Raw genomic sequence first — 24,164 nt, 5'->3', positions numbered from 1 at the left:
CCCTCTCCTAGACCGCGGCCAGCGTCCTACAGCTCGAAGATTTTCTTTTAGCTAAGACATTTATGTTGTCAAATAAATCGCAAATGCCCCGAGACGGCAGTTCCTCGGTGCGGACAGTTTCTGTCCTGTGTTCTTTCTCCGCATCTCATTCCTGTGCTGTCCCCATGTCCTCTTTCTTAACCGGCCCCCTGGAGGGCTTCTCTCCACCCCGTCTCCTTATCACTTCCTGGTCCTGACTTTGTCTTACTCATTCATACTCCTCTTTTTCACTTAGATCCATTCAAAAATGCCCCAGACTGTATCCTGTCACCTATTCCCACCTTTATCTTGCCTGGTTCCTCTGAAGCACGGCCTCTCCAGCCAGTTCTCTTTCCACAGTAAAATTACACCCAAGTTCTGAGAACTGACCATGTGAGGCTGTTGTACTAGGAATGTGGAGGCAGAGACCTCACATATACTTTATTTGATTGAACGGACTAAGACTAGACACTTATCCTAGGAACACTGAGGATTCTATGTTGTTATTAAAAAAATAAATGTTATTAATAAATGCGAATAAGACAGGGCATGTGCATACAAAACCAGCCCAGATTGGCTTGAACATCAGATCTCTGTGTAGATAGCTTTTAGAACTGTTGATCTGAGTGAAAATGGGTCTCAATAAGTATTGTAGACTTAGCTAGGGGTTTATGTAAATGGAACAATATCACAAGCCTTTCACTGTAAGAATTAATACTAATAGTGGTATATGTGACCTAGATTCGTTTATGATAGGCAAGAGGGATGTTGAGTTGCTTTGTTTTATATTTGCATTTTAACACTGTTGTTTCTCCAGGGGCTGGCAAGGTTTAATTGCATATGGATGTCATTCGCTTGTGGTAGTGATTGATTCCAATACTGCCCAAACTCTGCAAGTTCTAGAAAAACATAAAGCTGATATTGTTAAGGTAAGTTAAGCCGCACATCAGTCCCATAACCTCAAGTTTAGTACATCACCAGGCTCTCATTAAGTCATAGATATAAATACAATTATTTAGTGTTGCCTAGCATTTGCATGCCCATGACTTAATGTCAGTCCAAAATGCATTGTTAAGTGCTAGTTCTGGGGCACTTTGAAAAGGTGAGTGGAAATACCAATTCTGTCATTTACCATATCACCCCCTCATCCATTAGTTTTGACCACTGACTGCCAGGTGCTAAGCATATAAAATGTCTTTGTGGGTGTGAGTCTCACTGTGGTTTTGATTTGTGATTTCATGGTGGATAGTGATGGACATCCTTTCAGGGGCTTGTTGTTTATTTGTGTGTCTTTGAAGAAGTCCTGTGATAGTTTGTATATGCTAGGCCCAGGGAGTGGCACTATTGGAAGAGGTGTGTCACTGTGGGTGTGGCCTTTAATACTCTCATCCTAGCTGCCTAGAGGTCAGTATTCTGCTAGCCGCCTTCAGATGAAGATGTAGAACATGGTGCAGCTCCTCCTGCACCACGCCCGCCTAGACTCTGATAATAATGGAGTGAACTGCTGAATCTGTGAGCCAGCCCCAATCGAATGCTGTCCTTACAAGAGTTGCCATGGTCATGGTGTCTGTCCACATCAGTAACTAAGTAACTAAGAAAAACACCTATTCAGATTCTTTGCCCACTTTGAAATGTGTTGCCTTTTTCCTATTAAATTGTGACCTTTAGCAGTATATTTACATATGAGCCCCTTATCAGATGCATGACCTGCTGATAGTTTCTCTTATTATTTGGTCTTCTTCTCATTTCTTTTGACGGTACCTTTTCAAGAACAAATAGTTTTAATTTGATATGATTTATTCTTTCTTTTATTCTTCCATTTACCTGTGCGGTATCCAAGAAATCACTGGTTTCTCCAACATCAAGCAATTTACAAGTTTATTTTTAGCTCTTCATTTCAGTCCTTGATACATTTTAAGTTAATTTTTGTATTTGGTATGAAGTTAAGGGAAAATATAGGACATACTCACTTGTGTCCTATGGTCTTGATAAACTCAATTGTTAGAACTAGTAATTTGGGGCTGCATTTTTAGATATAGACATAGTCATGACATCTGCTAAGCAGAGCAATTTAATTCGGTAATCTCTACTTGCTTAATTCTTTTTCTTTCCATACTGCATTGGCCAGGACCTCAAACTTCAGTGAATCAGGATACTGAGTGGTACTTATATCTCTTTCCTGAGCTTAGAGGAAGGCATCCAATCTCTCATAAGTAAGCCTTATATAAAGTAGAGAGTTTTTCAGAGAGAGAAATATTGTCACCCCTCCACTTTCTCTTTCCTCTTTTGTCTTTTCTAGAGTTTCATTTATGTGTAGATTTGGGCTTCAATTTGTTAAGTGTATTTCTTTTGAACCTGAAGAAATTATTGTCAATTCTTGAAGTGATTACCTTGGTTAATTTTATGAGCTTTTAGTGGTGTGAGGAAATATTTTGCCTTTGGTTCTTTTGTTTGTTTGTTTGTTTTGTTTTAAATATTCTCAAAGGACATTAAGACATCTGGGTTGGTAGTTTAATTTTCTAGAAGTAATTTTAAAATGCCACTTCATGATCTTCTAGCTCATATGACTGATGAGAAATTCTTTCTTGGGTTCTCTCTCTGAATTGTATCTTCCAGTGTTCTCCTCTCTGTTTTCAGTAGCTTGATGTGCGTAGTTGATTATTCAGATGGTTATAAGTATCTTAGAATTTATGTAAATAGGCTTCAGTGCTGCATCTGCCTACATGCACACACATTTCTTCCTATTCAGAGTAATTATATTCCATAATGTCATTGCAGACATGGAGTTAGGAAATACTAAAACTTTGTTTCTAAGCAGTCAGCTTCCTGTGAGCCTCTGGACACACATTGTATCATCTCAGCAGTACATAACCTTTGTATATTCCTGTTCCCACTTAAATTGAATTCATTACCGACAGCTGCATCTCAGCAGAGCTACTTCACACTTTTTTTCTGGTTAGGAACTTTGTAACCTCTTGCGCATAGCCACAGTAAGGAGCAGTGTGCTAGGGACCATTTTAAATAAGATATCCAAGAAAAAGCCCGAATATGGAAAACAGTGGTAAAGCTCTGAGATGGCCACTTACTTGCACCGTGAGGGCTGAAGTAAGGATTCCTTGTTGTCCCACAGCTCCTTACATGCATGTGTTGGTCAACTCTGGTTAGTCACCACTCTGTCCTTGTCTGCAAATGCCCTACAAGTATTGGCTTTGAGGTTATAAACACATCATAGCAAGCAGGTGAGTTCATATTTGCAAACTCCATACAATAAGAGTTATTAGATTTACCTGTGTGTAGACAGTATGCATAATATACATGGTATTCAAATGTAAATGTAAATATAAACAATGTACACATTTATTAAAAAGAGTTTTACCTGAGGAATTTAAAGATCAGTAAAATTAGTATTCAGAAACTTTATTTTTACCTTCTCCATAAATTCTATTGTAATATGTCACATTTCTTTCCAACTTTGGCATTCATTATATATGATTGTTTCTAGGAGTACACAAATGTGTTGACCTATGTTTCTGTATATTTGAAGATTCTATGGTGTTTATCTATTAAACACACTGAACAACAGACTTAGAATCTACTCTCTGGTTATGGAATAGAAGTGCAAGGTCTCTGTGTTCTGCTCTGTGAAGCTCTCCAAGGGCTGGTAATAGTGAAAGCAGTGAAGTGTTTACACATCATCCAGTGGCACGGTGCTGAGAGACACGGAGGATGGGCAGGGGCACCAGGGCGTCACCAGGGAAGGCTCTGGCTTATGGTGGTGACTATGAGATGTGTGTCTGACTATTTAATGTTCAAGGATGTAATCAGATTTACCCTACAGTTCTGGTGGGATTTTATTTTTAGTTTGTGTTTGTGATGCTGGGTAGGGCCTTGCACAAGCTTACCATGTACACTACCACTGAACCACACACCCAGCTCTTATTTTATTGGTTAAAATTTTAAGGCAGGATGCTGTTGCATTGCCCAGGCTGGCCTTGAACTTGGAGTCCTTCTGCCTCAGCCTCCAGAGTATCAGGAATGCACCAATAGGCCAAGCCTTATTTTTATATTTTTATATTTTAATTCATTTGTCATGTTTATATAAATTGTGTGTGCATGTGTGTATTCATGTTTATATTTGGGTACATGTGTTATGGGGCTGTTTTAGTTGGGATTCCTGTGTGATAAAACACAACTAAAAGCAACTTGGAAAGAAAAGGGCTTATTTCATCTTATGATTTGTAGTCCATCGTGCAGGAAGGTTGGGACAGGAACAAAAGGCAGGAACTGATGCAGAGGCTGTGGAAGACTCCTGCGTATAGACTTGCTCCCTGTGGCTTGCTCAGCCTGTTTTCTTAGAGCACACCCAAGACCAAGAGCCTAGGGCTAGCACCATCCACAGAGGCTTTGTCCCTACCACATAAATCATCAAGGAAGGAAATGTTCTACAGGCCAGTCTGATAGGGGCATTTTCTCAATTGTTGTTCCTTCTTAAATGACACAAGCTTGTGTCAGGTTGACATTAAACTAGCCAGCACAAAGTACTGTGTGTGTGTGTGTGTGAAGCCCAGAGGTTGACACTGGATGTCTTACACAGTTGCTGTCCATCTTATGTACTGAGGTAAGGTCTCTTCCCAAACCCAGAAGTTATTCATTTGAAAAGTCTAGCTATTAAGCTTGCTCTGAGAGAGCTCCCCTGCCTGGAATGCAGTCAAGATGCCACGCCCCCCAGCATTTTTATGGATGCTGGTGATCTCTGGTCCTCATATGCAGCAAGCACATTACCTATTGAACCAGTTTCTTCAGCTTTATTTTTTTAAACTTTTAATATGAATTTTAATTACAGAGCATAAACTTTGATTTAGAGAAAGTATTCTTTCTGAAAGGATATGGCTAGTGGTTTGGAAAGTTGTTTATTCTTTTTCTTTCCAAAAATTTTTACATCTCTAATTTTTTCCTTCTAATTAGGGTAATAGAATGTAGAAAAATGTTCTTCTTACCCATTAATGATTTTAGAAGCTTTGCCCAAGTTCAATTTTAGGGAAACTAAGTTCTAAGATGGCCTGGGATTTTACCTAGGTGTTTGATAAATTCTGTTGTTTTTATACCCAATGTTACCAAAATATTTAGGCTCTGACTCGTTTTTTTACATTTTACAGGCATTGTGATATTTAAAAAAAATAAATACAATATCTAAAAATAAATAATGAAGATGTCTAAGTTTCAAAATTAATCCTAGTTTCCTACTTAGCTATACCAAACTTTTTTAATTGTCTGAATGGTTACTGTTCTGTGAGAATGGTGCCCAGTGTCATATGTTGTGAGTGGATTGATCCAGTCTCTCCTCAACACTAGGTCAAGTGGGCCAGGGAGAACTATCACCACAACATTGGCTCTCCGTACTGCCTGCGCTTGGCTTCTGCTGATGTCAGTGGGAAGATCATTGTTTGGGATGTAGCAGCAGGAGTAGCTCAGTGTGAGATCCAAGAGCACGTGAAGCCCATCCAAGGTGAGGAGCCTACTGGGGAGCCCGCTTGCTCTTGCCATTGTCTCTTTCCACGTGTTTGGTTTGGTTATTTCCGGGTTAACTCTTGAAGGTGTTAGCCTAGCCTATCTACTGATAGGAATTTAACATTCTTTTCCTTCTGAATACACCTTTAGACATTATTGCCTTAAATGTTAACTGACACTTACTGTAGTAAAACTCATTAATTTCAGTATCAGCCTCAGCTACATTGTTGAGATTCTTGAGCTACCAAAGTATATGCTATCAGGTACACTCGTCTGCACTTGCTGTGAGATAGCTATCAGAGCTTAATGGTAAAACAATAGAGATTAGCAGACTTGTATTCTCATGTTCCTAAGAGTTACTTGGTTTTTTTTCGTTTAGTGTTATTCCTCCAAAATTATTACAGTGTTCTTTAGACAAGTCTTTGAGAAGGTCTCCTGCTTGGCTGGGAAAAATATGCAAATATGAGGGATCTGGGGGACTGTGCGTAGATGGATTTGGGTGCTCACAGGTGTATGCCTACAGGGTGGAGGTCAGGCCTTAGGTGCCTTCCACCTTTCCTTTGAGACAGTGTCTCTGGTTGTCCTGGGGCTTCATCACACAAGCTGAGCTAGCTGGGCTAGCTGGCCAGTGTGCTTCTGGGGCTCATCCTGTCTCTGTCCCTATCCAGCCGTAACAGTGCTACAATTACAGGTTGGTGCCACTGTGCTGGCTCTTTATGTAGGCTCTGGTGACCTGAACTCAAGTCCCCATGTATACAGGACAAGCACTTTAACTACTGAGCTGTCTCCCCAGCTCTGAATAATCTTTCAATTGGTGATTTTAAAAATATCTATTGAGTACTTAACTATGTACTAAGAAACATTGTTGTTTTAAGATATTTATTGTTTTTTGAAAAATGAAGAAAAGCTTCAGTGTTCTCAAGTAACTTAACAAAAGCATTAGTGAAGTGTTTATCTTGGCTATGCCTAGGAAAGTCTGAGATCCCAAGTTTATAGTTTCAGGTAATGATTATTGTATATTTTCTTTAAAAGTAATATCTCAGGGTAATTTAGATGTGAACCAAACAACTTGGTTTTTAGATAAAATTAGCCTGATAATGCATATACATCATATTTGGGGTAGTATTAGATTATCAGAGCTACACACTCTGGCCACCTTGTCCTTGGTACTTTTTAGACATTTTGGAGTGAGGGCCTATGGTTTTGCCCACACATTTCTGGTCTTTATAGATGTTCAGTGGCTGTGGAACCAGGATGCTTCCCGAGACTTACTGCTTGCTATCCACCCACCAAATTACATCGTGCTCTGGAATGCAGACACTGGCACCAAGCTGTGGAAGAAGAGCTATGCAGATAACATCCTTTCTTTTTCTTTTGACCCTTTTGATCCTTCACATCTAACTTGTAAGTATAATTATTTGTGGAAAATGAGTTATAGGAGGTACTAAAAGTAAAATTAGTGCTGTATACACAAAGTACACATGTTATATGTCTTCAGTAACTTCACAGTGAACACCATAGAGAAGCACAACACTCTTCATATAGCTGCAGTTCCTAATCTGCATACTGAATCGAAACCCCGAGCTGTTTGCAGGTACTTTGAGGGTTGGAAATTGATGGCAGCAAGCCATGCACACATTGAATTCATGGCTGAATGAATATGAATAGTGTTGGACTAGCTTGGGACAGAGAACTACTGCATTATTCTACTTCAGACTTAAGTAGACTTCGTTTAAAGAATTTGAATCAAGGATTTCTTTCTTTCTCTTTTTTTTTCTCCTTATTTTATATGTGAGTACACTGTAGCTGTTTTCAGATACACCAGAAGAGGGCATCAGATCCTATTTTAGATGGTTGTGAGCCACTATGTGGTTGCTGGGATTTCAACTCAGGACCTCTGGAAGAACAGTCAGTGCTCTTAACCCCTGAGCCAGCTCTCCAGCCCCAGGGATTTCATTTAATCTGTAGCCTGAGTTCTTGTTTTTAAAACTATTATTCCAATTAATACTATTTCATGTAAAGGACAAATTAAGCTTGAGAAATTTTTTTTTGCAAAAGGGGTTGCCAACATTGTGGATCAAATAATCTAATAATAAGATTTGTTTTAGACTGGTTTTTGCATAATTTTATTATTTAGAAAATACTCCTTATGCAGTCATTCAACAGATACTGCTTTAGATAGTGTTACTATTCTGGGAATCAGAATGGAGTTTCTCAACTGCATGGAGTTAATGTTCTAGTAAGAGGTCGTCAGACTATAAGCTATGAACGAATGAATTTATAAGTTCTAGGGTTTTAGGAGATGTTAAGTGGGGGCTGGATTCTAACCCAGTTCCTGGCACCGATGTCAGATGGCTCAGAACCTCCTGCAAATCCAGCTTCGTAGGATTCAGCAACTGCACTCAGGTGATGCATACACACACACACACGCATACACACACATCATCATCATCATCTTGAAAAGGTGATCAGTGATATTAAGAAGGTGAAATCAAGTGAGGGAGATGGAAGAATGGAGACTAAGAGCACTCAGGCTATATTAACAGCCAGAGCAAGCCTTATTTTAGTAATGATCAGAGGCTTAAAGGAGGCAGAGAAATGGCTGTGGTTTATAGTGTTTTCCCTGGATTTGAATGTTTCAGAATTCTGATTTTATCTAACAATATTTATTAAGAGAGGCAGTATATGTGAGTGTGTCTTTGTTGAAAAAGAAAGAAAATTAAAAGTTTAAATGAAGAACATGGCTATAAAAATAAAAGTCAATACATTTGCATTCAGGCCTGCCTGTGTATATTTGTACGCACACACTTATTGGTTTGCTGACAAATTCAGGGCTGTAGGACACAGTCAGAGACTAGTTCATTATAGTTAGTAGGGGACAATGACATGAACAAAGGAAACCAGTGAGACTTTGGCAGATGAATTCTGGAACCCACAGGGAGATGGATTGGGCTGAGTTTACTGTATTAGCAGTGTTTCTCTGGATTTGGCTACTGGAGGCACTGTTTGTGCACATGTGTGTATTATGTTTTGGTGGAAAGGTCTCCAAATTGGCCTCAAATCCATGATCTCCGTGCCTTGGTCTCTTGATTGCTGAGATTTCCTCTACTTTTCAAGTGTCAGCTGCTCTACTGTTTCATGTTTAAACTGCACTTAAAGTGCCAGACTTGTCATAACATTGCTTGATCCCTGTGCCTACAGCAGCTTCACTGATGTCAGCGTCTTATACAGGTTCTGTTCCCTGCCTTCTACCCAAGATTGGCCAGTGTGTGGGGTAGATGATATTTGGTGCATATGTTGTGACAATAAATATGGTGCTGAAATACTTGTGTTTCATGAACAGGAAGCTTCCACTGATATTCTGTTTTATATGTGAGTGCACATGTGTGTGCATGTGTATGCATCTGTATATGTATGTAAAATTAGGTATAGACATACAGATACAAAGAATACTTTTATCTCAAGGTTCAGGATGATGTTTGAGAAGAAAAAATACTTATTAGACTGAGTGGCTCAAAACAGTCATAATAACTTAGTATCATTAAATCAGATATTTGAGCCTAGATAATGGTGATACCCAGTTTCTTACATTCGGGTAGTTTTCCTATGTGGATTGTACATTCTGAAAAATGCTTGGATTTTGAAAGTACAGGATATAACGGGAAGGAAAGTATATGCATAGAATTTTCTCGGAAATAACCAGTCTTTGTTGCTTTGCCAATAATCTCGCAACAGTTTTTTAATATAAGATGTAGTTGAGAAGCTCAGCTTGGAGGTTTCTGATGAATTGTAGTGGACCATCTGCTTCTGTGGGGCAGCATTCCACTGTGTTGGGGACATGGCATTGCAGCTCATACTGAAAGCTTCCTTATCCCGCTTCCATGGGTTAGAGTGGAGCTGTGTGCTCCTTGGCTAAGTTCTGATCAGAGTTCTTCTGCCTCTTCTGTGTAGTACTCACCAGCGAGGGCATCGTTTTCATCTCCGACTTCTCTCCATCCAAGCCTCCCTCTGGCCCTGGGAAAAAAGTGTACATCTCTAGCCCACACTCCAGCCCAGCTCATAACAAGCTGGCCGCAGCCACGGGAGCCAAGAAGGCTCTTAATAAAGTAAAGATTTTAATCACGCAGGAGAAACCTAGGTGAGTCCCAGGGTAAGACCGACTAGAGCACACAACTTCCTCCTCACTTCTGAAAGTGATGTTTTATGAACTTCCTCTTTGATCTCACCTTTTCTCCTCTTCTAATTTTGGATTTAGTGAAGGAGGAGTCCTTTTCGTCCCCTCCCCTGCATTCCATGTCCTCTTCACTCCGCTAGTGTTGAACTTCCTCACTGATGTTAGACTAAGATTTATCACTTCCTGATTTAACTTGGGAAACTATGAGATGGTTTTAAAGTCATGGCCACTGAGCACGTGAGGACTGCGGAGCTGGGCTGCTCACTTTGATACCTTTCCTCACTCAGGTGCTGCGCCCTCTCCGCAGTCAGGAAGATGAGCATTTGTATGCAAGTAAAGGCGCTCACTGCCTAGCCTGGCTGAGAGCTGGGTGCTGTGGAGGTTCTTACTGAGCAGATCTTTAGCTTTGTTCAGAGTTTCCCATCCCAGTCTGTATGTCAGGGTTCTAAAGTATTTATGGCTTATTCCAGAGATGAACAGACACAGTGTGTCCGTCTAGCACTTAGTGTAGTGCTGCACATCACATACATTCCGAACTGCTGAAGAAACTGCACCTGAGAAAAAAATGTATTAACTATTTGTATGCATTACACATAGATTGCGGGCTTTTGCTAGAACTACAATTTTATATATTTTTATAGCTTTGGAAATTTTCTTGGTATTTGTTTTAAAATAGTATTTAATATGATAAGATTATTCTGCTTAGACTGAATAATTAATTTACTTATATGTCAAAGACTTATGTAAAAGATTGAGCTATAAATATGTTTTGAATTTGTAGATAAATAGTTTTTTTGTATATTATGCTGTAGTCTAATTAACTTTACTGGTGAATTTATCTCAAGCCCTATGCTGAGATGGTTTAAGATTGCTTTTCAAGTGGTTTAATAGAACTTTATATTTCTGTGGATTCTTTGTCACAAGCAAAGTCTAGAGACTGCATAATTTTGTCTTGCTTGCTGTTCTCTGCCACGTGGTCTTGAGCATTGGCAGTGCTTCACTGACCCTTAGCTGAACTGGACTGAAAGTTCACATCCACCTACCGTGGAGTCTCTCCTGTCCCGGGCGGCTGTGCCCTTCTCTCTGTACAGAGGGAGAAACCAGGTCCCGACGTCACTCAGGCTCACACAGCTTGGGTTGGCAGTTAGGAGGTTAAAGCGATATAGATTCCTCTCTACTCACCCACATTAACTGTGTTGTAAACTTCCAAAACTTTCAGTGTAACTCTGTCAGAATATTGAATGTTTAATAAAAGATACTAAAATGAGTCTTGAGACTCTTCAGAAGCTTAAATAAAACTGGTTCCTTCCTTGACCTTGAAGTGAGTTAAGGTTTTATGTTATGTTTGCATAGAAGAAAGTGGAAGAGAATGAACTGTCTTGGTTTGTTTAAGGAGGCATTAAACTATGGAGGCGCAGTAGAGGTGGTACCTGCCCCAGGCCACATGGATGGTCCAGGCCTCCTGGTTCCGAGGTGCTTGCTATCCTGAATGTTTTACATTTCAATTCCAAGTCTGTTTCCCAGCAGTCTAGTACTTCTAATTGCAAAAGGAAAATAAAACTGTCTTGGGAGCGCAGTGTAGCCACCATGTCATCATAATCAGAAGGCTATGCTGTTTATCTGCTACAAAGATTTACAAACACTTCTGTGTGCCCGGCCCATGCAGTATTTTTGTCATAATTTGGATTCTGAAAATAACAGAGGTCTGAGTTTTGGCTGCTAATCCATTTTGGTCATTTCAGGAAATAGTTGTGCATTCTTGACAGTTTTTGTGTTATTGGGTCTTGATGCTGACATTGGTGCTGTTCTTTTGTTTTTCTCAGTGCTGAATTTGTAGCTCTCAATGACTGCCTCCAGTTAGCCTATCTGCCTTCAAAAAGGAATCACATGCTGTTGCTCTACCCTCGGGAGATTTTAATCCTTGACCTTGAAGTGAATCAGACTGTCGGTGTGATTGCCATTGAGAGAGCGGGCGTTCCCTTTCTGCAGGTATCTCCTTGGGTCAGCTACACGCCCCACAGTTACTAATGGGTCAGGCTTCCCTAGAAACCTTCCTGACCCTAGGTAAGAGCCAAAATAGTATATGCTTTGGAGGCTGAGACAGAAAGGTCACCATCAATTCAAGGCCAGTCTGGGCTATGTAGTGAGTTCTAGCCCAGCCAAAGTTATCTAGGAAGGCTATCTAACATAAACACAAAAAACCCAAACAATAATTTAGCTTATATAGGTATCAAGTTAATTTTAGGTTTGCAAATGGTTTTCTAAAATGTTCACTTTTAAAGTTTAGAGAACATACATATATGTTTTTGTCTCCTATGTTGTCAATATCTTATTTAAGTATGAGTTTGAGTTTCATGGTACATATTTAATGCTCTGTTAGGTTTTAAAAACCAACCTGTCTCTGTTTAAAGGTAATACCATGCTCTCAGCGCGATGGCCTGTTTTGCCTACATGAAAATGGCTGTATAACCTTACGTGTCCGGAGGTCTTATAACAGCATCTGCACTGCATCCAATGATGAACCAGGTGGGAGCGCATTTCACAGATAGTTAATGGTATTTATGCTTATAAAGCATCACATGGAATTGTGTTGATGACATCCTTGTCTTGAGAAGTGTTAGAATATAATTACATGTGTGACATAGGATTGTGCAAGCGCCCAGTGCCTCCTTTTTTGTTTCTATTTTTGGTTTTTTGTTTTTTTTTCAAGACAGGGTTTCTCTGTATATAGCCCTGGCTGTCCTGGAACTCACTCTGTAGACCAGGCTGGCCTCGAACTCAGAAATTCGCCAGCCTCTGCCTCCCAGAGTGCTGGGATTAAAGGCATGCGCCACCACCGCCTGGCCAGTGCCTCCTTTATACAGGAGAGAAACAGCCTGTTGTGAATATGTCTTCTGCTGTTCCTTTACCATGCACACTGTGACTTTTGCGCTGTGATAGCTTTCACTGTGAAGTGACAGAGGTTGGTTAGTCTCTAAGACACCCAAGTGCTGGATAGATATTTTTGGGGAATATAGTAATGCTTTTGTGAAATGGTATACTACACATAGACAGAAGACACTTTATAAAGCCTGGGTGTCTTCAGACTTCTGCACTTCTAGTCTACAGTGCACTATTCACAGATGTTCTTCAAAGTATTCTGCCAGGAATTTAAAGACAAGGTAGAGATTGTACTGGCATACAGCTCTTACGTGACTTCTCTTTACAGTGTGAAGAAATGAGCAATAGTAAAACACGGCTCTAGTTTGGGCAGTTTGTACTAGTGACGAAATGCCGTCCTTGTGGCTGAGGTCATTTACACTGAGAAAGGTGGTATTTTTTGCTGTGCTTCCTCACTGGCATCTGAAAGAGACAGTTTTCCCTTAAGATCTAGATCCTGTTCAGGAGCTCACCTATGACTTGAGAAGCCAGTGTGATGCAATCAGGGTGACGAAAACTGTCCGTCCCTTCAGTATGGTGTGCTGTCCTGTTAATGAGAATGCAGCTGCCCTCATAGTAAGTGATGGCAGAGTCATGATATGGGAACTCAAGTCTGCCGTGTGCAGTCGGAATGCACGGAACAGGTGAGGGGATGCATGCAGTCATGGTTCGGACTGGGGTTGATGTTTTCTGTTTTAATTACCAGAATAATATAAAATGTGGAGGGCCTTTTTTTTTTTTTTTTTTTTTTTTTTTTTTAAACAAAGCGTTTCTAAAGGACAGAGGCACTAAATCACTAGGGGATTATATTCTTACAGTTGCTTGTGGCCAAAATTATTAGCTACTGCTATAAAAGAATGCCATGCCGGGGGTTGCTGTTTGAGTGCCTGGTGTGTAAAGCTAGCTTTACATACGTGTAACCGTCTGACCACTGTATCATTGCAGTAGTTCCGGTGTGTCACCTTTATACTCGCCAGTGGCTTTCTGTGGGATTCCTGGAGGAGTGCTACAAAATAAACTCCCAGACCTTTCCCTAGACAATATGATAGGTAAGCTTGTTTCTCTCCTCTAGTTTGCCCATTAGATATTCTTTTTGAAGTGCAAAATTAATAGAGTGACTGACTTGGCAATTATTATAAAGTCAAAGTTTAAGGAAAACTAAAATGTGAAAATGTTTTCATTTCCTAAATAAACTGCCAGAGTCAAAAATATTTAAACATGAAGCCATCTGATGTGGCTTGCTTAGGCTCTGCAGTTGTTAGATTTAGAAAATTATATCTTTAAAAGATTCTGATCTAAATGAAAGAGACTGCAAGAAAGGATCATGGGTGCCTGAATTCCAGGTGGGAGGCTCTGCTGCATGGTCTGTCCTCCCAGGGCCTGCATGATCTGTCCTCCCAGGGCCTGCATGGTCCCTGACCCACAGCTGGGCATTAATTACTTGCCTCTCTCTTCTTTTTCTGCTACTTGTAATTCAAACTCCAGCTCAAGTGTTGTTCCTGGTCTAAGCCAAGAAGAACACTTACGTGCTCTTTTTTATAGTCTCTAATATAGTGACCCACAGTGTTATAACTGCCGGTTTGTCTTTCTTCTAGTAGGTCACAAGTTGTACAGGAATAGGATAGTGAGTCAGTTCTGCATCCCCAGGCTTATGCTTTATCCATGTGCTGTGAAGAGTCACTGAAGGAATAAGTTAGCTAAGCAATATTAGAGAAAAGGAATCTTTTTGTTGAGCATTTTCTCTTTTGGAGATTCTTGGTTTCAACAGATATTTATAAATGAAATATCTAGTCATTACATGATTATGGAGCTAGGATATGAAAGGAAGAACGTTGTCAAATGTTATGAAACTTGAAATTGTAAGACTATAATATACCAAGCAATGTTGACATCTAATTTTAAAATTACCAACATGGTTTATAAAGGATTTTCTGCATTGTTATCTTTCCATAATATAAATGAGAACGGATATTATCTAGTGAGTGGTTTTGTTTAAATGCTAGGTAACATACTTCAAAGAACATTACCTCACTGATCATAGTAATCTGCTGACACTGTGCTTAGTACTACACTTAGTGCTGGGCCAAGTACATGATGCATCTTACAGCCCTGCAGCGTAGTTATATCCCCCCATTTCTGTAGAGAATGGGCCCCAGAGAGGTTGGCAAACGTGCCCTTGACCACACAGCAGCAGATGGGAAGCACATGTAAACCCTGTCTTCCTGGCTTTGAAGAAGGGACTTAACAGTAGTCTCCAGTCTTGTCCCCTGTTGTCTGGGGAAGACCTGACCCTGATGACCTTACTTGAATCACAATTCATCCAGTTGTAGCTTTTTGTTCAGTTGTACCATCATTTAGTTCTGTTTATTCTGCTAGACAAATCCCTACAAGGAAGTTTAGATAAACTGAAGAGTTTTGCAGAATTACTTGATTATTAGCAACTTTCCAAGTTTATTGATTTTTGCCTGTTTTTAATATAAAATATTAAAGTACAAAGAATTATGAATGAGAATGAGCAAAACTGATCAGTAGTGTGGGGCTCAGACCCAGGCGAGTTTATGTTGTTCATGTGCCTGAGTGATACAATCACAGTGTTTAAAACCAAAGATACAGACTGTCAAGCAGTTCATGACAACAGAGGTTATTTAAGTGTTAATAAAGATTTGTCACTTGAACATTTTTAATTATTTTAAATGATTTATTTATCTTTATCTGTATTTTCCATTTTATGTGCATTGGTATTTTGCTTATATGTATGTCTGCTTGAGGGCATCCAATATCCTGGAACTGGAGTTGCAGACAGTTGGGAGTTGCTGGGTAGATGCTAGAAATTGAACCTAGGTCTCTGGAAGAACATCCAGTGCTCTGAACCACTGAACCATCTCTCTGCACTTGAAAACATTTTAATTAGACTTTTAATTTGAAGCTCACCATGTGCTTGGCCAAAATGGAAAACAATTCAGTGAGATACAGAGACTGGCTTATGATTACTGGGCTTCTGCTCATTGAGATCTAAGCTGCCCTACTGTGTGAACTGCCTCTTAGGGAAAATGCCTGAGACATGTGACAGTTCCCTGGAGTCATCTCTAAGCTAATCCTGGAACATCTGTCAAACCTCCCTTTTCACAACATTCCACCTGTTGACCAATCCCAGGGTTGGTTTAACTAGAATAAATTGATGGTTTCTTCCCTCTAATTGCTCTAGACTTCACAATAGCTTCAAAGGATTATACTCACCCATTCTTAGTAATTTAATCTCACAGTGTACATGTATGTCCTTTATTGTGGACTTTTGACAAATCCAGTGCATTTTAGTGAATGTCTTGATTTTATTATAGTTATTTTACTTCTATTTTCTTAGTTTAGAATTTTATTGGAATCATTATTCAATTTGCATAAACAATGCATATACAGTAATGCAATTTAATACTTAATTGTCAAGCCTGTAAATACCAGAACTGTCAAATTTGTAAAATTCCAGAGGTAGGGGCAAAAGAATCAGTTTAAGGTCATCCTGGGCCTCACAGCAAGTTCAAGGTCAGTCAGGCTGCAGTCTCAAAAAATTATATCTACAGTGGTATTTATAAGTTACAAATATTTTTACTGATATGTTCATTTGTTATTTTACATACTTACATATAAAGTCTTGAACATTTTGTTGCTGTGATGATATATTAAGGCTTCTTATTAGAAATCATGAGTTCTTTGGGTTTTTTTTTTTATTCTTATTAACTTAATGTATCTTAGTCAGTCCCTCTAGCTGAAAAGTAGCCCTGCAGAAATGCACTAAGGAGACCATGTCTTATAGCATGTCAGTCTGTAGACAGTGTGATAAGCCAGGTCTTCTGCTCTCTTCCTGAAGCCTTTTCTCAGTGAGTTTCTCCCAGAGCTCTGTCTGAAGCAATGTTTCTCAGAAGACACAGGTCCCTCAATTCTGAGTAGCGTGACCCTGGAGTAATCTGTTCTGAATCTATTGAAGTAAATCCTTGAGTTGTTACTGATGTGACCTAAGATCTACGGCAGTTCTAGAGCTGTTATGAGCCTGCCCAGCCCAGTGGTTCTCAACCTTCCTTGTGTGCCTGCCACCCTATAATACAGGTGCTTGTGTTGTGACCCGCCAACCATAAAATTATTTAGTTGCTAATTCATAGCTGTAAATTTGCTACTGTTGTGAATGATAATGTAAATATCTGTGCTTTCTGATGGTCTTAAGCAACCCTTGGGAAAGGTTGTTCGACCCCCGAAGTGGTTGTGACCCACAAGTTGAGAACTGCTGCCCTAGAGCAATACCGCACAACTTTGTTTCTAGACCTGGTCAGCAGATTCATTTATGTTTTTTATTATCAGGGCAAAGTGCAATTGCTGGTGAAGAGCACCCCAAAGGCTCCATTCTGCAGGAAGTGCACCTCAAATTCCTGCTCACGGGACTGCTCTCAGGACTCCCTTCCCCTCAGTTTGCCATCAGGATGTGCCCCCCACTGACCACAAAAAACATTAAGATGTATCAGCCACTCCTTGCTGTTGGTGGGTACTAGCCTATTCTTTTGTTAAACTCATTTTATAAAATACTTAGGTTCCTGGTTTCTAGAAAGTTCTTTATTCTCTTTGGGGATGCTTTAAAAGAAGAAATGGGTTAGGGAAATTGTATAAATAATCTCCTTGAAATACTTTTCTATCCTGTTTCCTGTCTTAGTTTTAATTGTGCTAAGCCCATGCACTTGAGATTATCTCTGTCAGCAAGTTTCTCAAATATCAGACTGTCCAGGACAGAAAAGGGTTGAGGCATAGCAATGGCTGTGAGCTGTTGATTGGGGCAGTGGTAGCAGAAATGCTGACTAACCATACCAGTGACCCAGTGACCCAGTGACATGCTCCGTGCTTTGTGAGTGTGTTCTCATCTGACCTCTAAAATTAGATTGTTGTTACTTGTAATTTAAAGAGATTCAGTAGCTTACAAATGCAGGTGCATTGTTGGCTTAAGCAGCTCACCTAAGTCTGAGCCACAGCTTCTTCAACTGTAGGAGTCACGTTTCACATCATAATATATTGTCATGATGTATTTAAGCAGATAAAACATAGAGCACTTAGGCTAGTTGCTTTTATAATAATCATTCTGTGTTTCAAAAATACCAACTTTCATATGTAGAAAAGTTTAAATTATTATCTATATTGATTTATCTTTTAAAATCTTATGTCTGTGAAGTTAGGTAATATGTTCCTGAGGATACATGTCCCTGAAATTAGGTAAGATTTCAGAGGACATGAGATTAGCCCCATTCTGATAAGGATGGAAACAGATTTTCCTTCTTTAGTCACTTGTTTTTAAGTATATAATTTGGATGCTTTTGTAGAAGATAAATTTAACAAAACACTTTGATTGGAATTAACACCCCTAATAAATTAGCATTGTCTTTTCCATCATTTTGAAAGGTACAAGTAACGGTTCTGTCCTGGTGTACCACCTCACCAGTGGTCTGCTGCACAAGGAGTTAAGTGTCCACTCATGTGAAGTCAAGTGAGTATGGCTGCAACACTGAGATTATAAACAGGATGCCAGGGGAATTCCATTCACAGGGTCTCCTAGGCCTCTCTGCATTGATGTTCTGCACTGGTGTGTGCCCTGGTAACTGATTGCTGGCATTTGAGTGACAAATGCGTATCTAGCTAAGGGTTCATTAGGAGTGAGCACTCATTGTCTGCTTTGTGAATTTCTCCTAACTCTTTTCTCACTGGAAATCACTGTTGCCAGGTTTATATAGTTTATTTCTCAGTTTGATTAAGATCTGTCAGGACTGCTCATTTTTAATTGTGAGTTTGAATATCACCAAGACAGAAACTGAGAAGCGTTTATTTGATTTTGAGATGCAGTGTGTATGTGAGTGCAGTATGTGGCAAGGAGCAGAGAGCCTCTGGCATTTGCTTCAGACATACTCCACAGCTTGATTTTGCTGAATGCAGAACTGTTTCCCTTTTTGCCTGGTGATACGTTATAGAAGTTACATGTATGTGCAGTGCGCCCAGTGCTTTAATGATCTTCCACTGAAAAGACAAGAGCAGTTCTCTGTGTTGTACATTTTGTAATTTAGTCTTGTGTACACTGAAGACCTTAGTGAATCTAGTGAGCATGCTTCAGTGTAATGTTTTCTAGATAGAGCAAGGTTAACCTTTGAGTATTACAGCAGGTGATTATAATAGAAATGTCTTAAGACCACTGCGATGGCACAGCCTAGGTGACTGGTTTTTACTGCCTTGTGTTGTTCCTCTCCAGCATCTCTGCAAATACATTACATAGATAGTAATCTCTTCAAGACATTGAACTTGGGATGGAGCTGCACTGTATCGCTGGCCTCAGGGCCTCAGCTGACCATCCTGGCACTTCCAGTGATCTCTGCTGCTGCTGTTCTGTCTCTTCATTCTCTTCCTTTTCTGTCTCCATTTCCTTTTACCTGTATCTTTTGTGTATAGCCAAACCAATCAGAAACATGCACTGCTATCCGGAAGATTATGTTCTGTGTGGGTATGTTGTGTCAGTCATTTCACTGACCCCACCACAACCCTGAAGGGTAGGTCCAGGGACAGACGAAGAAACTGAGTAATGCAAGCCTAGGAAGAGGTGGGCAGGACTCACTCCTGGCCTCTCAGACATCAGAGCCTGAGCTCTGTACTTGTAGCGATGATCTCCTGCGAAAAATGTCCATGGACAGACATGATGGCAATAAATTAAATGTTGATGGAGTCAAGAATCATGCTAAGAATTTGACATGAACTTCCAGAAGATCAAGCATGTTGTCTTTACTTTAGTGTCTAAATTCTGAACCTCAGTAACTGGTTTATCACAGAGTCAGGTTCTGCATAATGACACATACTTGCACATACTGTGGTATTATTTGTGGCCTAGTGGTCCTGAAACTTGCGTACTCTGAGGGATAGCCTACTCACAGCAGACCTGGGAATGATCATATGCAGGTGTCCCACTTTTCATACAAACTTTCCTCTTTGTTGACATTTTGAAGGTAATTGATTTTATACTCAAAGATGTTACCCAAGAGGATGCTAAAATCCTGCTGTCTTTGTGTTTCGATTAATGCAGTTTAGAATTACAATTAAAACCATTATGAAAATTTCACAGATGTGCTATAAAAAGTTCTGTACCAATTAGCAATAAACCTAATGTATTCTTGATTTTTCACATGCAAATTAAGGGTAACTTTTAGATAGTTGCTTCATTACTTAAATCATATGTAGGTAGACATGTTACTAGGCACTACTGTATAATGATGACAGTGTGTGGGAAGGGTGTAGGGAAATGATGTTTCAATGTTTTACAAGGGATGTTTCACAGACACTATTGAATATTTTTTGTAAAACTATAATTGGAGGCTTTGGTGCTTATAACCCAGTGGCAGATACAGAAATTACAAAGTAAAATTGTTGATTCTTTTAGAACATTAGTTTATGTCTTTATCCGGTGGGTTGAGTTTAAAACCGTATCCTGGTACTATGAAGAACATATAAACAGTAGTTTGTATAGACATGGATTGACTCAATATTGCTTTGACTACATTGAATTACTTGTGGAAAGTGAAACGACCTCTCTTGCTTACCTGGACACATAGGATCAGAGCCTTGCAGAACTGTGTGCTCCCTCTTGTCTTGAGAAGTAGCTTCTGTGATGTATGTTCTATAGACGCCTGGCTGGTGTACTCAGCCTGTGAGGCTGAAGCGATCTGATGATAAGTTCTAAGATTACAGTTGTTTCGAGGCTAGGGATTCTACCAAAAAAGATGAGAGAAATCCTAGATCAGGGATGAGATGCTGTTCTTAGTCCTTCAGATAAAAGTCTAGAATTAGAGTTCAGTCTGGGCAACAGTACTCTAATCCCAGGGGCAATGTGAAGCTCAGCTGTGTCTGACAGCAGGTTTAATTCTTTTCTTCTGACAGATAGATAACCCCTTCCTTACCTAATCTACTTTGAAATCGGTTTGATCTTACTTTATTTAAGAAGATATAAGCCACTGCTGTATTCTGTTCAAAAGCAGCATGCTCACACTGCCAGATTACAAATAAGCAGCCCCTGCAGTTGGGCCTTTAGTGAGCAGGGTCTGCTCCAGCTCCTGGGCTGTGCCTCTAGTGAGCAGGGTCTGCTCCAGCTCCTGGGCTGTGCCTCTAGTGAGCAGGGTCTGCTCCAGCTCCTGGGCTGTGCCTCTAGTGAGCAGGGTCTGCTCCAGCTCCTGGGCTGTGCCTCTAGTGAGCAGGGTCTGCTCCAGCTCCTGGGCTGTGCCTCTAGTGAGCAGGGTCTGCTCCAGCTCCTGTGCTGGGCCTCTAGTGAGCAGGGTCTGCTCCAGCTCCTGGGCTGGGGCCTCTAGTGAGCAGGGCAAACATGTCGTGAATTTGCATCACACTGCTTAACAGAAGAGAGATTCTAGGCAAGATATAATGGTGCCTCCCTTAAAGGACACTTCAGGGTATTGGGGGAGTAAGTAGGTCATTGGTAGAGTTCTTATCTAGCATATTTGAGGCCCTGAGTTTAATCTCCAGCAACACACACAGCCAGCCTATTGCCTCTTGTGCTGCTGTTACATGGTTGGTCAGGCTTAGGTCAAATGGCACAGTTTTCAGAGCTGGTTCCTGAGGTCAGAATGTGTGCAGCTCACACAGTTTCTGTTGAGTTCTTTGCTATCTCTTTTGTAGTAGGTATTGCAAACTATACTTGCATCCTGCTCCTTTTCTGAGAGAATATAAGCTCCAGATGGAAATAAATGACTGCAGGTAAAGTTCTGAAGACAGAGCAGTGAACTTGGCTTTGGCAGGTGTCTGATCCTGCCATCTGTCTCATCACAGTATCTCACACAGCCACTCACATGAATGTATTGGATACTTAATGGAGTCGTTTTAAAAATAATGGATGAGTTCCCAGAGCTACTGACACCACCACACCAAGTGTAATTATGAATTAGTGAATTGATATTGCCAGCAGGAGGACTTGGGAAATCGTCTTAGAGAATCTGCTTGACGCTACCAGGCTTATAGACAGTAGATCAGATACAGTGAGTTCTTCCTTTTACTCTAGAAATTGTGAGAATTTACCTGCTAGGGGAAGAAAAGAGAGAGAAGAGGGAAAAACAACTTTTGTAGTGATTGGGCCCGTTGTATGATAATCAGTGTGGGTGTATTTATTTCAAACAGGCCAGATGAAGACAACAGGCTTCAGTTAGTTCCTGACTGTGCTCACCGTGAGTGTGGTGATGGCTAGTCCTGCTCAATGCCCTCTGTACTGTTTCTGTGTGACTACTGAGACTGAGGTGCAGAGGGTAAATACTAGAGTCAGTCTGTCCCACTGTGCCTGGAGAAAGAAGGGAGAACTTGAGCCAGGAATGGAAATTCCCAAGTGTGCTCATTCCAGGCAGCCATTGGTCTGGGTGTTCAGTACAGCTTTGCTTTGAAATGGTTCTAATCCTAACTACCGCAGCTATTGCTACCTTTGGCTCTCTGTTGATTATGTTGACCTTCTACAAAAAGACAAGTATGAGGGTACCCAGGAACCAAGCAGGAAAATGCTTGTAGTTAACGTAGCAGATGAATGTTGACTGTGTTGCCTTACCCTGGTAATCCCACGGTTGGGAGACTGAGGCAGGAGCTTCATACCATGGGCTTCATAGTGTGCTTGAGTACACACTGAAGTGGAATACAGAGCAAGAATACCTCTAAAAGAAAATAAATGACTGCAGGTAAAGTTCTGAAGACAGAGCAGTGAACTTGGATTTGGCATGTGTCTGATAGCCTTGAAAGCTGCAGACAGGCGCTGACATGACACAGAAGTTGATTAGACTGCTTGGGAAAAAGCAAGATAGAAATAAGATGAAGCTCATGCAAATCTTTGTTATTGCAGTAATATTGTTGTAGATCAGAGGGCAATAAACGTTTTTCATAATGGATCAATAATAAAGTTTTGAGGCTTAAGAATTTAGATCCTGAAGCTTCTCACAGCTGCTCACATCTGCTGTTGTATTGTGAAAGCAGCCCAAGGCTCTGCCATCCGAATTCAAAGAGCCGGCCTGTGGCACTGGTGGACAACTGAAAGGGACCCAGCTTGACTACATGGAAGGAATGTGTCACCACTGCTAGTCCGTCTCTTGCCAGCCTCATGTGGACAGGCATCCATGCTGTCCTGTAGGGTGGCCTTCACTGAGCCCATGTTTTAATCTTTGTGTGATGCAACATTTGGAGTTTCTGTCTCTTCCATCTGAAAGCTTTGCTCCACCAAATTTTGCTCTAGTTTTGCAGCTGGGGATTTTGATAACATCCCTAGCAATCACTTTAAGGATTCATCTCTGAATGTTCCTGTGCTGCTTGCTTTAAGCAGTTAGGTTCTTAAAAATTGCTCTGAAGTGTTTTTCCCTAGCTAGATTTTAGTATCCATTTTAACAATGGTATGGATTCTGATAACTATCTTGTCATTATACTTGGGTATAAAATTTTAATTAGAACAAATTTCACATATGTCAGAGTATGGCCTGAAAGGGTAAGAATAATATTTTAAGTTACATTATGTAATAAATGAGGCCTTAGGAAAATCCAAATTTTTCAAATAATTTTTTCAAGTGAGAAAAGAATACAAAACTAAAATGTATTTGCTTTCTAGGGGTATTGAATGGACAAGCTTGACCAGTTTCCTTTCTTTTGCTGCTTCGACCCCAAACAACATGGGGTTAGTGAGAAATGAACTTCAGCTGGTTGATCTCCCAACAGGTCTGTGTCTCACCTTCCTGAAAGGTTGGGGTGGTGTATCATGCTGATGAGAGACACTGCTTGCATAAAATGTCCTCAGAGCATTTTCTTTGGCCTTGGTGTGTGCTGTTACATCTTGTTTACTTTTTCTAGTTCTGTAACAATTGCCCTAGAAAAGCCACAGCATTGTTTCTGTGTACACACCACTAGTGTAGCACAAGGTAAATAGAAATCCATTAGCTGACCTCACAGATGCACGACAAAAGGTGGGGTCCAACAGCAGTCATGTGGAGGTCAGAGGACAACTCCTGGGAGCCAGGCCTTTCCTTTAGCCATGTCGGCTCCTGGGACTGAAGTCCATGCAAGCAACTGTGCCACTGAGCTGCTTCACTGGCTCTCTAAAAGATCATTTTTAAGCTTCCTCTGTAGTTGCAGATTTTAGGTCCTCTGCTTAGAATTTGGACCATTGTAGGAAGCCTTCAAAAACTGCATAGGTTAGTGATGAGTTTTAAATGCTCAGATCTAAAACTTTTGATGGTTACAGGCTGATTGAATTAGGGAACATATGAAGTCTTTGCAGTAGAAAACATTCCACAGCTAGGAATGTAGCTTCATTCATACAGTGCTTGCCTTAGCCATGTGGAAGCCCTGAATTCTGGTGCCAGCACCACACAAACCGAGTGATCCCAGCACTCAGGAGGAAGAAGATGCATCATACTCAGTCATAACAAGTTCAAGGCCAGCCTAGGACACATGAGCCCTGCCTCACAATTGAAAAGGGGAAATATAGGGTTCTTAGTCTGGGAGATGGTTCAGC

The 24,164-nt window shown here is 40.5% G+C and overlaps 1 protein-coding gene across 1 annotated transcript in view; it reads left to right on the top strand.

Annotated features, from left to right (window-relative positions):
• The window catches only part of Wdr11 (WD repeat domain 11), a 43,904-nt gene that overhangs the window by 510 nt on the left and 19,230 nt on the right, over positions 1-24,164 (top strand). Inside the window, exons 2-12 of the mRNA XM_052197318.1 lie at positions 836-947; positions 5,371-5,524; positions 6,757-6,930; positions 9,478-9,664; positions 11,524-11,689; positions 12,112-12,226; positions 13,068-13,263; positions 13,565-13,668; positions 16,967-17,143; positions 18,050-18,134; positions 23,262-23,368. Coding sequence (XP_052053278.1) covers positions 836-947; positions 5,371-5,524; positions 6,757-6,930; positions 9,478-9,664; positions 11,524-11,689; positions 12,112-12,226; positions 13,068-13,263; positions 13,565-13,668; positions 16,967-17,143; positions 18,050-18,134; positions 23,262-23,368 — 1,577 coding nt within the window. The remainder of the gene's footprint in view (positions 1-835; positions 948-5,370; positions 5,525-6,756; positions 6,931-9,477; positions 9,665-11,523; positions 11,690-12,111; positions 12,227-13,067; positions 13,264-13,564; positions 13,669-16,966; positions 17,144-18,049; positions 18,135-23,261; positions 23,369-24,164) is intronic.

The sequence above is a fragment of the Apodemus sylvaticus genome, chromosome 1 (genome assembly GCF_947179515.1).
Source record: "Apodemus sylvaticus chromosome 1, mApoSyl1.1, whole genome shotgun sequence".
In the NCBI taxonomy this organism is placed as follows: Eukaryota; Metazoa; Chordata; class Mammalia; order Rodentia; family Muridae; genus Apodemus; species Apodemus sylvaticus.
The sequence above is the reverse complement of the archived record's forward strand: the minus strand, read 5'-3'. Positions and strand labels throughout refer to the sequence as shown.